General features: G+C 47.6%; 1 protein-coding gene across 3 annotated transcripts in view; it reads right to left on the reverse strand.

Moving 5' to 3' along the window:
• CABLES1 (Cdk5 and Abl enzyme substrate 1) overlaps positions 1–12507 on the reverse strand; it is a 126841-nt gene that overhangs the window by 33790 nt on the left and 80544 nt on the right. For 2 of the 3 annotated variants that reach the window (XM_039463716.2, XM_010335510.3), the window contains exon 4: positions 11105–11182. The exons of the other annotated variant lie outside the window; for it this stretch is intronic. In XM_039463716.2, the coding sequence (XP_039319650.2) occupies positions 11105–11182 (78 nt within the window). The remainder of the gene's footprint in view (positions 1–11104; positions 11183–12507) is intronic. 3 annotated transcript variants of the gene reach the window in all.

Raw genomic sequence — 12507 nt, forward strand, 5'->3', positions numbered from 1 at the left:
AGACGCTGTTCTCTGTGTCACAAAATGACCAGCACTCAGGAAATGGACCCAAGCGAATGACCTCATCTGAATGCCCCCAATGCCAAAAGCTAAGGACATAAACACCATGTGGAAGCCATTGACAATGAAAAATCACACCCCCTAGAGGCACCTTGCAACTCCATGGGAAGCCATCTTTCTCATCACATGGTCTCTGATGCGTCCGTAGTAAGTGAGCCCTGAGACTATCACACAGTCAACGATGGTTACCGGAAGAGATGTGAACCTACACACACGTCACAGAAACTCTTTTTGCTGGAATCATCTAGTTTGCTGATTTCACATAATCTCCAATCCCAAGTTTACTAGGTTCACCCCTACTTTCATCTGCTCAGATCCACATGTAGAGAAATACCGACCCACGTCCATGTCTCAGGAAATAAGGAGCCCTTGGTGGCTGGTGCTGGTTCCCTTATGCACAGGGGCGGTTCTAGGACTGGCTCCCAATATGATACCTGCAGTCTCTCACTCACCAGTGGGTTGTGCTCGAGCAGCTCCTGGGTTGGCAAGCTGGAACTCAGGATGCATTTTTTGTTGACGCAGTACGTGGAGATGAGCCTACCCAAGGCTGTCAGAGCCTATAATGTAACTGAACCAGCCCAAAAGTAAAAACAAGAGCTCAGGTCATAGGAGCAAAAGGTCAGAGGGCGTACGAGGATAAAGAAATAGGAGGAAGTTGAGTCTCTCTCTTGGTTCCTGGTCTGGGCTTGACCCTGAGCAACATTTTAAAGGTCAAGTTTGTATTATTTCACCTCCTTCTCTGAACTTCGCTTTCCTTATTAGGACTCCAGGAACCTTTCCCCTAAGTTGTTACTGTTCTTCACAATTCCTTCCCTCTCTCTACATGTAAACTCTTAAATTCCTTTACAGCACCCAGATGTCCCTCTCCTGGCCCCATGTTGGTGGCACAGTACCCCACAATGGGTGGGGGCTGGAAAGCGAGGTGAGGAGCAGTGGTCTTGGATAGAGGCATTGGACAAGCTGTTTACCAAGTGGGATCTGCCTACTTAGGAGAGTTGAGAAAGTTGCTTGCAACTCATTTTGTGAGCGGAGGGTCGCTAAGCCAAACCACAAATCCACACTAGGAAAGAGAAGGCCATGACTAATGTGGATAAAAGGCAAAAAGGTTCGGGCTGGCCTTGGCAAGTGTTAGTTGAGGAAAAAGGAGCTGGTTTAAGGCTGGGACTCTTCCCAGAAAATGGCATAATTTACAAGCTTCATCTGAGAAGAGTGTTTACAGTTTATGGGAAGGTTTGATGTTACAGTTACAGTGAAAAAGATGGGCAACATCTGTTCCTCTTCTCTGTAATGGGCTTGTTTTGAAAGGTGGGATTGAGCAAGAAAGATCAAAGCAAAACAATGGTCTCTTCACGTTCTGTAAAGTATATGCACTGGGAAAAAAAAAGACTGGAAGGACATAGACCAAAATGGAAATGGTGGCTTTGTTTAGGAACTGAGGCTCAATAATTTTTATCTTCCTTTTATTTTTATGCATTTTTCAAATAGTCTTTAAGAAACATGTACTATTGAAGGGAAAAAACTGCATAAAAGCAGATCTGAAGGTGAATCCATTGTGTTTTTAGAACTGCGTCACTGACAAACTCATTGTGAACCAGATTGGGAATTGCCAGGTTGGAGCAGATCTAGAAAGAGCAACGAAATAGCTCTGTGACAGCCGGGTGTGGTGGCTCGCACCTGTAATCCCAGCACTTTGGGAGGCTAAGGTGGGAGGACGGCTTGAGCCCAGGATTTTGAGACCTGCCTGGGCAGCATGGTGAAACCTGACTCTACAAAAAAATACAAAAATTAGCTGAGCGTAGTTGTGTGTGCCTGTAGTCCCAGCTACGTGGGAAGCAGAGGTAGGAGGATCTTGAGCCTGGGAGGTTGAGGCTGCAGTGAGCCGAGATTGCACTACTGCACTCCAGCCTGGGCAATACAGTGAGAACTTGTCTCAAAAAGAAAAAAAAAGAAAAAAGAAAAAGCTCTGTGACTGGACAAAAATGGAAGTGAAGCTAGCGCTTAATGAATATCTCCTACCGCCTGGCAGGGTGCTCTGACCTTTCACATATAATATTTCATTTGCTATTTCATTCATCTCGCTGAGGTGGACATTACAGTCCATTTGTGGATGAGTGAAGCCGGGGTCGGTAAGGCTAGTTCATTTGCCAGGACTGAGGTTTCTGCCTGACTGCCAGCTCATTCCCACGCACCACACTGCCTCCCTGGCCGCAGCTGCCCATGGGTATATGACGGCAAGGCTGGGTAAGGGCTGTGGTTTTCCTAATGGAGGCACCAAAGGAGGTGGATGGCAAGAGTGGGGATGAGTGGGCTACCTGCCCCCATTCCCGATTCTCCAGAACAGCTCTGTGGTTAGCTGTTTTATTTATTGGAATTCCATGTAAACTTATAATGGAAGAATGGCTTCTGTAGCTTAAAAAAAAAAAAAAAAAAAAAAAAGCAAAAGCCAGCAGTCTCCATGTTCCTTCCAGCTCTAAAAGACTACATTTGAGCTGAAGAGTGTTCCTTACTATTGAACTCATTTGGTCTGGCATTACCTTTACCTTAACTATCTTCCACTTCATATACCCTTTAATGAATTAGCTGAGAGCCACCCCAAGCAGAAACGGCCATGCAATCTATCCCTGGTAATGATTAGTGGGACTCTGGGATCAACAGCTGTGTTATTTGAAAGGTGTGGGCACAACCTATATCCAGTCTTCAGCCAATGCATGCCAGTAAGTCCTGATAGCTTCCTAACACATGCACCACATTAGAGATGGCCATGCTGGGCACCAGAAGGACCTGGCAATAAGGAGTGGGTTGTGTGTGGACGAGTGTGGGTGGGAGGTGGTAGGGAGGATGCAGGCAGGGGCTTCAGGCCACCGTAGACATAGAGAGGGGCTCCAGGGACAGGATAGAGTATCCCACTCTCTACAGAACCGAGCCTGGGAAAAATGCCCTCCTCTTACTCCAGGCTAGATGCAATCTGAATATGTCTTGCTCAATATGGGGCTGTGTCACTTACATGTAGATCACATGCTGCTGGTCTGGAGATGCTGAGTTGACAGAGGACGAGGTAAGCCTGCCAGCCAAAAGCCAGGGAACTCCAACAGGGCTCGGGCAAAGACTGCAGCAGCCAGTGTGATCTCATCTCTTGAGATAAGATCTCAAGGCCCTTGGTATCCTTGGGCTTAACATTTAGGGTGCAAGTATTTGTAAGCGACTCTGAAGGTGCGGTGCATGTGTGATGTCATGCTGGCGAGGCTCAATGAGAACTGCACAGGCTGCGAGGCTAATATGAGGGAATCCCCTGGCTAGAGGGTGGGAGGGGCCTCGCTGGGGCTTAGCACTTGCATCTGGGTGCAGCTTGACATCCTCCTTTGTCACTTCAGGCTTAGCAACTTTCACTGTGGGTGGGACAGAGTCACCTGGAGAGAAGCAGAGCCCTGAGGTCCATGTCAGTTCATCCTTGTTAGCACCTTCTGGGGCCTTCCTTATGGCCAACCACCCAGCTCCATCCTTTTATGGAGATGCCCTCAAGGATGAGGTACCAGGCTGAGAGACCCTGAGAGATGGCACTTGCTTCCGCTTCAGCAGAAGGGGACAGGTGTTGGGGTGCAAAGAAAGCTGCCTGGAGGAAGGTGTGAGTTCAGTCTAGAAGAGGATGGGATGGTGTGGACCACAGATCAGTCATCCAAACTTTGCACCAACTAGAAAAACCCAAAGGTGAGGGGAACCTGGTGCATTAAGGACCCATGGGTAACTTGCTAGGGCTGAGAGGCTATGTAGAAAGACAGGGCTGGAGAGAAGCGCCAAGGCCAGAGCCTCAAGGGCCCTGTTTCTGTGAAGTCTGGGAGACCACAAAAGAGGTTTGAAGCTAGGTCTGGCTGAATCCAGAGCTCCTGGGCTTTGGAAATCCATTTGGACATCTATGTAGTCTGACTAGACACTGTCTTGTCCTTAAGGGGAGAACATCTATGGGAACGGAGGGGAGCTTCTAAGCTTCTTAGGGACCCTTGGTTCCCTGAAGGCTCCCTGCTGGGCCAAGCTTGGATTAGGGGTTTGAGTTCTCCTTGATCAAAGGTTCTTCAGCCTCCCCAGGTTCAGTTTGGGGACAGGCAGATCTTTTGGTCGAACCACTGTGGCAGAGCCACAGATTAGCTCAAAATACCCAGGCAGCTGTTAAAAACTACACTTCCCAGGCTCCCACAGATGGTCTAGGTTCTACTAAGTGGAAGCACTCATGGGAAACCTGGATGTGGAAGTAACACCTGGGGAGATCAGAACTTCTGGCAAACCTAAGGTGGGGGCCCCAGATGGCAGTGCCAACACCGCTTCCAGTGGGTCCTGGCTGTGTTGTCCCCACTGTGTTGGTCCTGGGTGTCTGTGCCGGTTTCTGTCTGTCCTGGGAATCCTGTGAGCTACCTGAAAACCACTGCCCCACCCCAACTATCAGAGGGGACTCTTATGTCTGCACCTCAGGACACTACACTAGCCTCTATTCCACCCCTCTGTGTCTCTCAGCCACTAGGGATTCATGCTGCAGGCAAGACTTGGAATTCCTAAAGCAAAAGAACATGAAGACAGTTATCAGAAGTGTCTCATTTTACCTAGCAGACAATTTCCAGTTGTATGCAAGCAAACAGTATTTTCTCAGCAGTTAAGGAAGCTCTGTGGCCCTGCCACAAATCCTTTTGTGAAGACATGCTTGGTACTGTGACTAGGAATCCTCTAATGCAACTATGCTGCACCCTTTCTCCAAGAGAAGCGTTCTTCATCTATGGTATTAAGACATAAGAAAGATCCTTACTGCTCCCTAAATTGCTTCCTGGAGGTGCTCAGTGGGCAACTTGGGTGTCTCAGGGGAAAGGTGCTGGGGAGACTCAAGCTGGTAGCACTTCAGGGTCGTGAGCCAGGAACACCCACATCTCTGCAGACCACCAGTGCATCGACACCATAGAGACATCTGGAGCATTTCACCAGCTCCACACTCTCCACACACCTTCCTACTTTAAAGTTGACCACTACCCAGATGGGGAAATTACACAGATTATTTTACATTTATGACTCCACCCAGAGATGTCTGGTATTTGCCTTGGGAGCAAGTCTGCAGGGTGAACCAGCAAGCTCCAAAGCCTTTCGAAAGCTATGACCCATCGGCTCAGCAGCTGGTGTCCCCAGGGGGCAGCACGCGTGTGGCACACCTATGAGAGCTGTCACCTCCGAGCTCCATCTTCCCCCAAATGCACACCAGTCAGCCAGTGCTGCCTGCGGGTACTGGTCCTGAGCCAATACGCCCAGCCCCAAAGATGTGATCATGAAGGAAACATGCTTGGTTCTCAAACGTGCATTCCAGCTTCCCGGACTGAAACAGCCCCACGGCAGCGGACACAACACGGCAGATCTGCGGCCACACTGCCTGCCCTGACCTACCACCTCCTGGGCAGCTGCTAAGCCTTTCTCAGTCCCTAGTCTCAAGTAAAACGGTCATTCTGGCACCTACCATAGGAGGCTGTTGGGCAGATGAAATGAGTGAATGTACATAAAGCATGTGGACCAGTGCCTAGGATGTCATACACTGTAAGTACTATTCAGGCCTCAGCTTCTATTATCGCCTCTGTTTATCAGGTTCACACACATGCTTGACTGTATCCTAAAGAAATGTGCTCTTCTCTCCAACACCCATACCCATACATCACGGTAGGGAAGAGCACACTGAAGCCTGCAGTGGTTGCTGGATACGCCGGCAGTCTGCTTCAAGCAGCGGCTCTAGAGATCACTGTGGGGCCAATCCCTTATCAGCTTGGTCTAACCCCGGTGCCATACAGAATGACCCCATACATTTTCCAGTGTTCCCAAGCCCAGGCTGATTAAGCCCCTCGTCTCATGGCCCATATCAAGAAAAAATGTGCCCGATTCAGTAGGTAAGAAAGACCAGATCTGCACATTTTAAAAAATCCCAATTTTAAGAAACTTGATGAAGAATCATATTCAGGTAGGAGCTCCAGAAGTCTCTGATTGTTGACAGATGGGGAATGTGGATGGTGTGTTTCATTCATAAATTCCTTGTTCAACACAGCTTACTGCTTCTGCATGAGCAGCACTGACAAGAATGAAAACAGCCATTTGTACTCGCAGGGTCCTTGTAGAGCCTGGTTAAACATCCTCATTTTAGAGATGAGGGGTCTGAGACTCAGGAGGGCTGAGTGATGGGCCAGCGACAGTCCATGACATGTCAGAGCTCACTCCTGTCCCTGGCCTTCTCCCCTGCCCCTCACTACCATAGTCTGAATGCCCAATGTGGCTCAGAAATGGTACCCCAGCTTGAAGAGGGTATCACTAAATCTCTCAACACGGCAGGCCCTGCCTGAGAGTTCACGAGGAGCTGGATCAGCCACTGGCATCCTGAAGTCAATGCTGAGGACGCAATATCCTCTCTCATGTCTCTAAGGTCTCACACTTCCAAGTCCAACTGAAGAGTCACCTTGACTGGGCCCTACACCTGACTCTGCCATCTGAATCCACCCAACTCCTTCCTCTGTGCTAATCAGACATTGCCTAGGACTCCATGTTTTTTGCTGTTGTTTGATGATTTGTTTACTAGCTTATTCCCGTGTCCTACTGAGACAGGACCAGAGAGAAGGCATGGAGAGTAGGCTTCACACAGAGACATTTTCTCTTTCACCAATGTATCTGAGCCAGGGTGGCAGTGCCCAGCACACAGCAGGTGCCCAATAGGCTGCAGGTGAAATGAATTCTGCTGTACAATGGTAGCCCCTAAACCTCCACACAGGTGGCATGTGGATGGCAAGGCTCTTGCGGGGAGGTGGGGATAAAAGAACTCTACGTAGCAAACACCTTGCTTTTACTTAAGACCATAAATATACTATAAATGTGGGTGTTGGTCAGGATTTGTGGGCAGTTCAAGTGTTCTCCAGCACCTCCATGCCCACCCGCCATTGTCTTGGATTGGTAACTCAGTCCCACCCACCCCTTCCCCAGCCTCCACCAGGGCCTTAATTCACTGGGGGCAGAACAAGTAACCTAGTGCACAAGAAAATAAATGAACAGATAGTATCACATAAAGCCCCTCCTAAGGTCTGTCTGCTTTGATCAACTAATGTCAGGACCCAGAATCAGTGTTCAAGTTAAAACCAAGAACAAAGTTTGGGGGCCACGGTGGGAGGCAGGGCAAGTGAGGATGTGGGAGCCAGGGCTGGGAAGCTCAAGTGCAGCACAGGCAGCCAGAAAACTAACCTGGAAAGATCAGGGCACCCTGATGGATGCTTTCCATGGGAAAGAGAGTTCAAGTACCCAGCAGATGAACTATGAGGTTGGAACTGTCCATTAGCCCCTTCATCAGAAGGCTTGTGCTTGTTTGGAATAAGCAGGCCCACGTGGCTGAGTCCATGGGCATGAGGACAACGGAAACATGGATGCCAGAAAGCACGGTACCCACAGGCTGGGGTGGTCCAGGTCCCGAGTTCCAGTGGCGCTGACTCTGCCACGTGGAGGCTGTGGGCGAGCTTCGCCCCACTGTGTCTCAGCTGTGAAGCAGGAAAGTTTTTCACCCCTGAAATCTGTGACTTATGTCCCAGTCACAAAAAGAGCTTCCATGTAAAAGTAAAGGAATTATCCACCATGGAAAGGCGTTAGTTAACACGTACATGAACTAAAGTTGTTTAAAATATGTACAGGTATATATTTATTGGTAATTTACTAGTAAACTTTTACTAGTATATATTTACTAGTACATTTTTACTTGAGCATAGTTGTTTCCCAAGTTAGTAAAAAAAATTTTTTAAGCACAATTATGGTAAGTGGGTTATTAACAAATACAATGTCTGCTAATTAAAAAGTTTAAAAAGCACCCTGCTTCTTAATCCTGTTGCTACATCACAATATTTGGAATTATGCTCAGAGTTTCTTGTGTGAGTAGAGGTAGACTATGCTGCAGAAATGAACATGTTCTTTTCTGTTAGGTCTGACAAAAGACCTGTTGATTTTTTTTTTTTTTGTTACAGAAAAAAATCCTCTTCTAGTTAGGTGCAGTGGCTTACACCTATAATCCCAACAGTTTGGGAGGCCGAGGCAGGAGGATCGCTTGAGTCCAGGAGTTTGAGACCAGTCTAGGCAACATGGTAAGATCTTATCTCTAATAGAAATTTTAAAAATTATCTGGATGTGGTGGCATGTGCCTGTAGTCCTAGCTACTTGGGAGGCTGAGGATGCCTTGAGCCTGGGAGGTCGAGGCTGCAGTGAGCCGTGTCTGTGCCAATGCATTTCAGCCTGGGCAACAAAGCAAAATCCTGTCTCAAAACCAAACAAACGAAAACAAGAAAATCCCTCTTCTACACCTTGGTTTCCTCATTTATACAATTTAGAGGAATTGTGGATTTGCATCTGTTCATGCCTGGCATATAAAAGGTGAGGTCCTAAGATCCCACACACTCATTTTGCGTCTCTGTCCAGGGCCAACAGAACAGCCAAATCTTCTGAGTATCCTATGCAGTGGCCCTTGCTGCAACACGGTAAGCCTTCCCAAGCAGCAGAGACCCAGGCATGAAAAGACACCATTTCCTAGCACCAACTGGCTGCCACCTAGCATTTCCCCGAGATGTTGAAAAGAGTGGAGGGGCCACATAAGACCACAAGGATGTCCAATGGAGATGGTCTGAGTGCCCTCTTCCTGGGTAATCTAAGTTAAAACAGCTTCCTACTGGCTTTGCAGAAATGCCATAATCATCACATTCATGACGTGAAGTAATAACTTTCCCATTCTACAGAGGAGCTAATGGAAGCTCACAGAAGCTAGTAAGTGGTTTGCCCAAAACAAAAACTCTAACTCTCCGAAGTTCTTCACAATGATTCTGTTTTACTGTCAGAAACTGGGGTCCTTGGTCAGTGGCCCCAGCACTTCTCTGCATGCCAGGTGCCATGCTGGCAACCTTGGGTCCATTCACTCCTGGGAGCTGCAGTTACCCTCTGGGAGGCAGGTTCAGAAAAGCTCCTTTCACAGCAAGGTTTCTCCAAATACAGAACTTATCTTGCCTGTCTGCCAGTGTGGGTCATGGAAAAACCTAACGGCTGTACAGAATGGGGATTAAATCCCCATTCTGGCCCAAAGTTTGAGATTTCAGCTCTTAAGGATCGATCAGTGATATCATCTACAAAATGGGGATAAGCACTAGGGTACCATCATGAGGGGCACCTTACTCCAGACCTTGGAGAATAAAGCTAATATGGACACTTCAAAGACAAGTGTGGAGAAGCCAAATTAAAGAAACAGAATGAGTCTTCAGCCAGGAAGATTCAAGGACTGCTTGACTGGGTAACTCTGACATGTATTAAAAGTTGTAGTTAATTGTGTGCGTGATTTTAATGTATCTTCCCTGCTAAGCTGTAAGCTGAGGAGCACAGGAACCAATCCATCCTTCTCTGCTTTTGTCCCGGGTACCTGGTCACATGACAAGCACTCAGTAAATTAATAAGTGAGACGGACAGAGCTAAGGAAAGAATGCGTCAATCAGAGAGGTCAGCCAGGGAAGCCCAGAGAAATGAGGCTGATGGCACAGTACCATCCAAGCTCTGGCCGGGAGAGGACCTGCTGGCAAAGAGCCTGCTGCTGACGATACAGATACCCTGGAGGTGTGTGCCCAGGTTGGTCACACTCACACATTCTGGGCCCTTGGGCTACTATTTACAATAAGGTGAATGAACTGGCCTCTGGGGTCACACACCAGGTCTGTGAGCTGTTATGAGCTAATTTTGCCAAGGAATGAGCCTGCTCTTCCAACATAGCCAGACCTAGAGCCACGGCAGGCAGGTCAGGTGAAGGAAGCTGCCCCGTGACATCTCTCCGGGCAGCCCACTGGCCACTCCCAGATGGTCCTTAAACTTCCAAGCTGCAGGATTTACTGCTACTTTTTCTAGAACACCTACTTTGCAAGGTTCGGCTGTAAGGATGTAAATGACAAAAAGGACCAGCTCCAAATGTGCACTTAACAAACAGTGCTATGATTATTGCTCCTTAAGGCACACATCTCATCAATAACTGAGTCAGGATTCCATGAATAAAGATGTGCTGTTTTCTGTCTCATGGAGCTGACAATGTAGAGTACAGATAAGGACCACGGTGAATCAAACAGGCTGCAAGTCTAGCAGATCTCCAGGGGAAGAGAGGGGTCATGGGGAGCAAGAATGCCTCGGGTAGAGCTCGTGGAGATGGTGGAAGGTGAGCACACGGCGAATCAGCACCAGGGGCCATATGGCTCTCCTCGGGACAGTGGTCACATGTCTGTGGTGTGACTGGCACAACAACCAGAGGCCACAGCCAACATCCCATGATGCTTGACATCTTACACAGTGAACTGTCATGCCCTCAATATGGTGGCAGCTTGATGATGGACACTGGATACGTGAAAAGGCAGAGGGAGCACGGGGTCTAGATGCAGAGGAGGAAGGAACACGGGGTTCAGGGATGGCGATGAGGAGCGGAGGCTTTGCAAGGATGGGCCCTCGGGTACTTACTTTTTTTCAGAGTAAAAGGAGGGGCTTGTTGATCTAGAGAAGGAAGCATTCCTCTAGCCTGTAGCTAGTTACCTAATCTCTGGTCCTGGGACCCTTTTGCATTGATGTTTCTCTGTGGTGGCAGCTCTGGCTTGCTGGTCAGTTTCCAATCCCAAGCCCAAGATGCAAGGGGGTGGGATGGGCACAGCGTTTGTTCCGATGCCTTTCTTGACCTACCTTTTTTCCAAAGGTTGGCATGGCCCTGTGGAATAGGGTGGGACCCATAATATTCTTGCTTTACAGTACTGAATAAGGTAACAAAATGTAGATTTAGAAAGAACGGGTAATAGGATGGGAACACACATGCACTCACACGAGGAAGCTTTCTGGCTGAAAAGAAAGTAGAACATCTTTTTATCTTTCCAATGTACAAATACTGAATTTGCAGTGTCAAAGCAAAGCAACTTTTTGAAAATGGAAAGGATGGCCACATTATGCACACTGGTATGAGAACTTTTCACCCAGAGAACTACAAAGCATGCATGCATATACATACCCGGCTTGGGTACTGTCGCGATACGGCAGCACTGAAAATATACTACAGAAGGATCTTCTGCCACTGATAAGGACTATTCTAAAAAATAAAAATAAGAACAAACAACAAACACACTAAATGCAAAGGCTCAAACTAAAAAAAAAAAATCTATAGCAATTAAGCATTCATGGCATTCACAGCAGTATTTACACGCTCCCACCACCTCCTCTGGCAGATGGTATTCTGCTCTCCTTGCAAAATGCAACCTCGGCGCAGCAGAAGAGGGCTGCCTCTCCTCATCTGAATATTAACAAGTAAGACACCAGCAAGGGTCACTAATGAGCACACCTGCACCCCTTCTCCAGCAAGACCTGCTTGCTGTGGGCTGCACATGCAAGAGGGAGCAGACAGAGCTGAGCCCAGGATACCCAGGGCTGAGGGAGCAGTCAGGCCACATTTAAACCATTGATTACTATTCTGCAGTAAACAATGCAAGAGCAATAGCGCCAGAAACCATGAGCAGGAGAGACACTCAGATGCCATTATGATCATTAGGTTTTTCATCTGCTGGCAACATGTTAGGTTCTGAGAATAGATTAAGGGAACAATTATATAATCAGTCTTAGCTTCCATTCCTGCTATAAAGATACTACTGGAAACAGTTCTATAAGATGGTCTTATGCAATCAAAAACCACTTAAAAAAATTAAAACAACAACAAAAACCCTTAAAAGCACTTATCCTCGCATTTGAGAATAACTTTTGCCAACGGGAACTGCTGATGATAAACTGGAGAAATGAGTGGAAGAGATTTAAAAAGAAACAATACTCTGTGTAGCACAAAGTCAATACACATCATATGGGGAAGCTTATTTACTTTTGTCATCGTTTCTTTCAACAACCATAAGACGACGACCAGGGAAACAGTGCTATCACATGCATCAAGGTTTGGGGATTTCAACTTGGTTGTGAAACTATGAAATTCAATCATCCTGGGATGTAGTCCGGCTCCCTGGCATGGCAAACCAGGCCCTGTGTCTCCTGGTTTCTGCCTGTCCAGTTTCAACACCCACAAAATTTCCCCCTGCATTTTATCATGCTACCCATGCCCTGGCACTTATGGTACCCTCACCTTAACAACAAATCCTGCTGTTTTTTACCCATGTTCTTTGCATGCTATTTCTTCTGCCTGAATGCCCCACCTTGAAATACCCAGTGAGCTCCTATTCTGCAAAACCCCACTCAGAAGTACCTCCTCCAGGGAGCGTTTCCTGCCCCTCTTCACGTAATTACTCGTTCCCTTTTTGATGCTGTCTCCAATTCCCCGTTCACACGTCCAGGAGGGCACTGTTGTGATCTGTGCTGCTAGTCATTTGCCTCCCTCCTTTTCTAGAAGGTAAGCCCAGGCAGGGGTTTAGTGTGGGG

This window comes from Saimiri boliviensis, chromosome 13 (assembly GCF_048565385.1).
Source record: "Saimiri boliviensis isolate mSaiBol1 chromosome 13, mSaiBol1.pri, whole genome shotgun sequence".
Lineage (NCBI taxonomy): Eukaryota > Metazoa > Chordata > Mammalia > Primates > Cebidae > Saimiri > Saimiri boliviensis.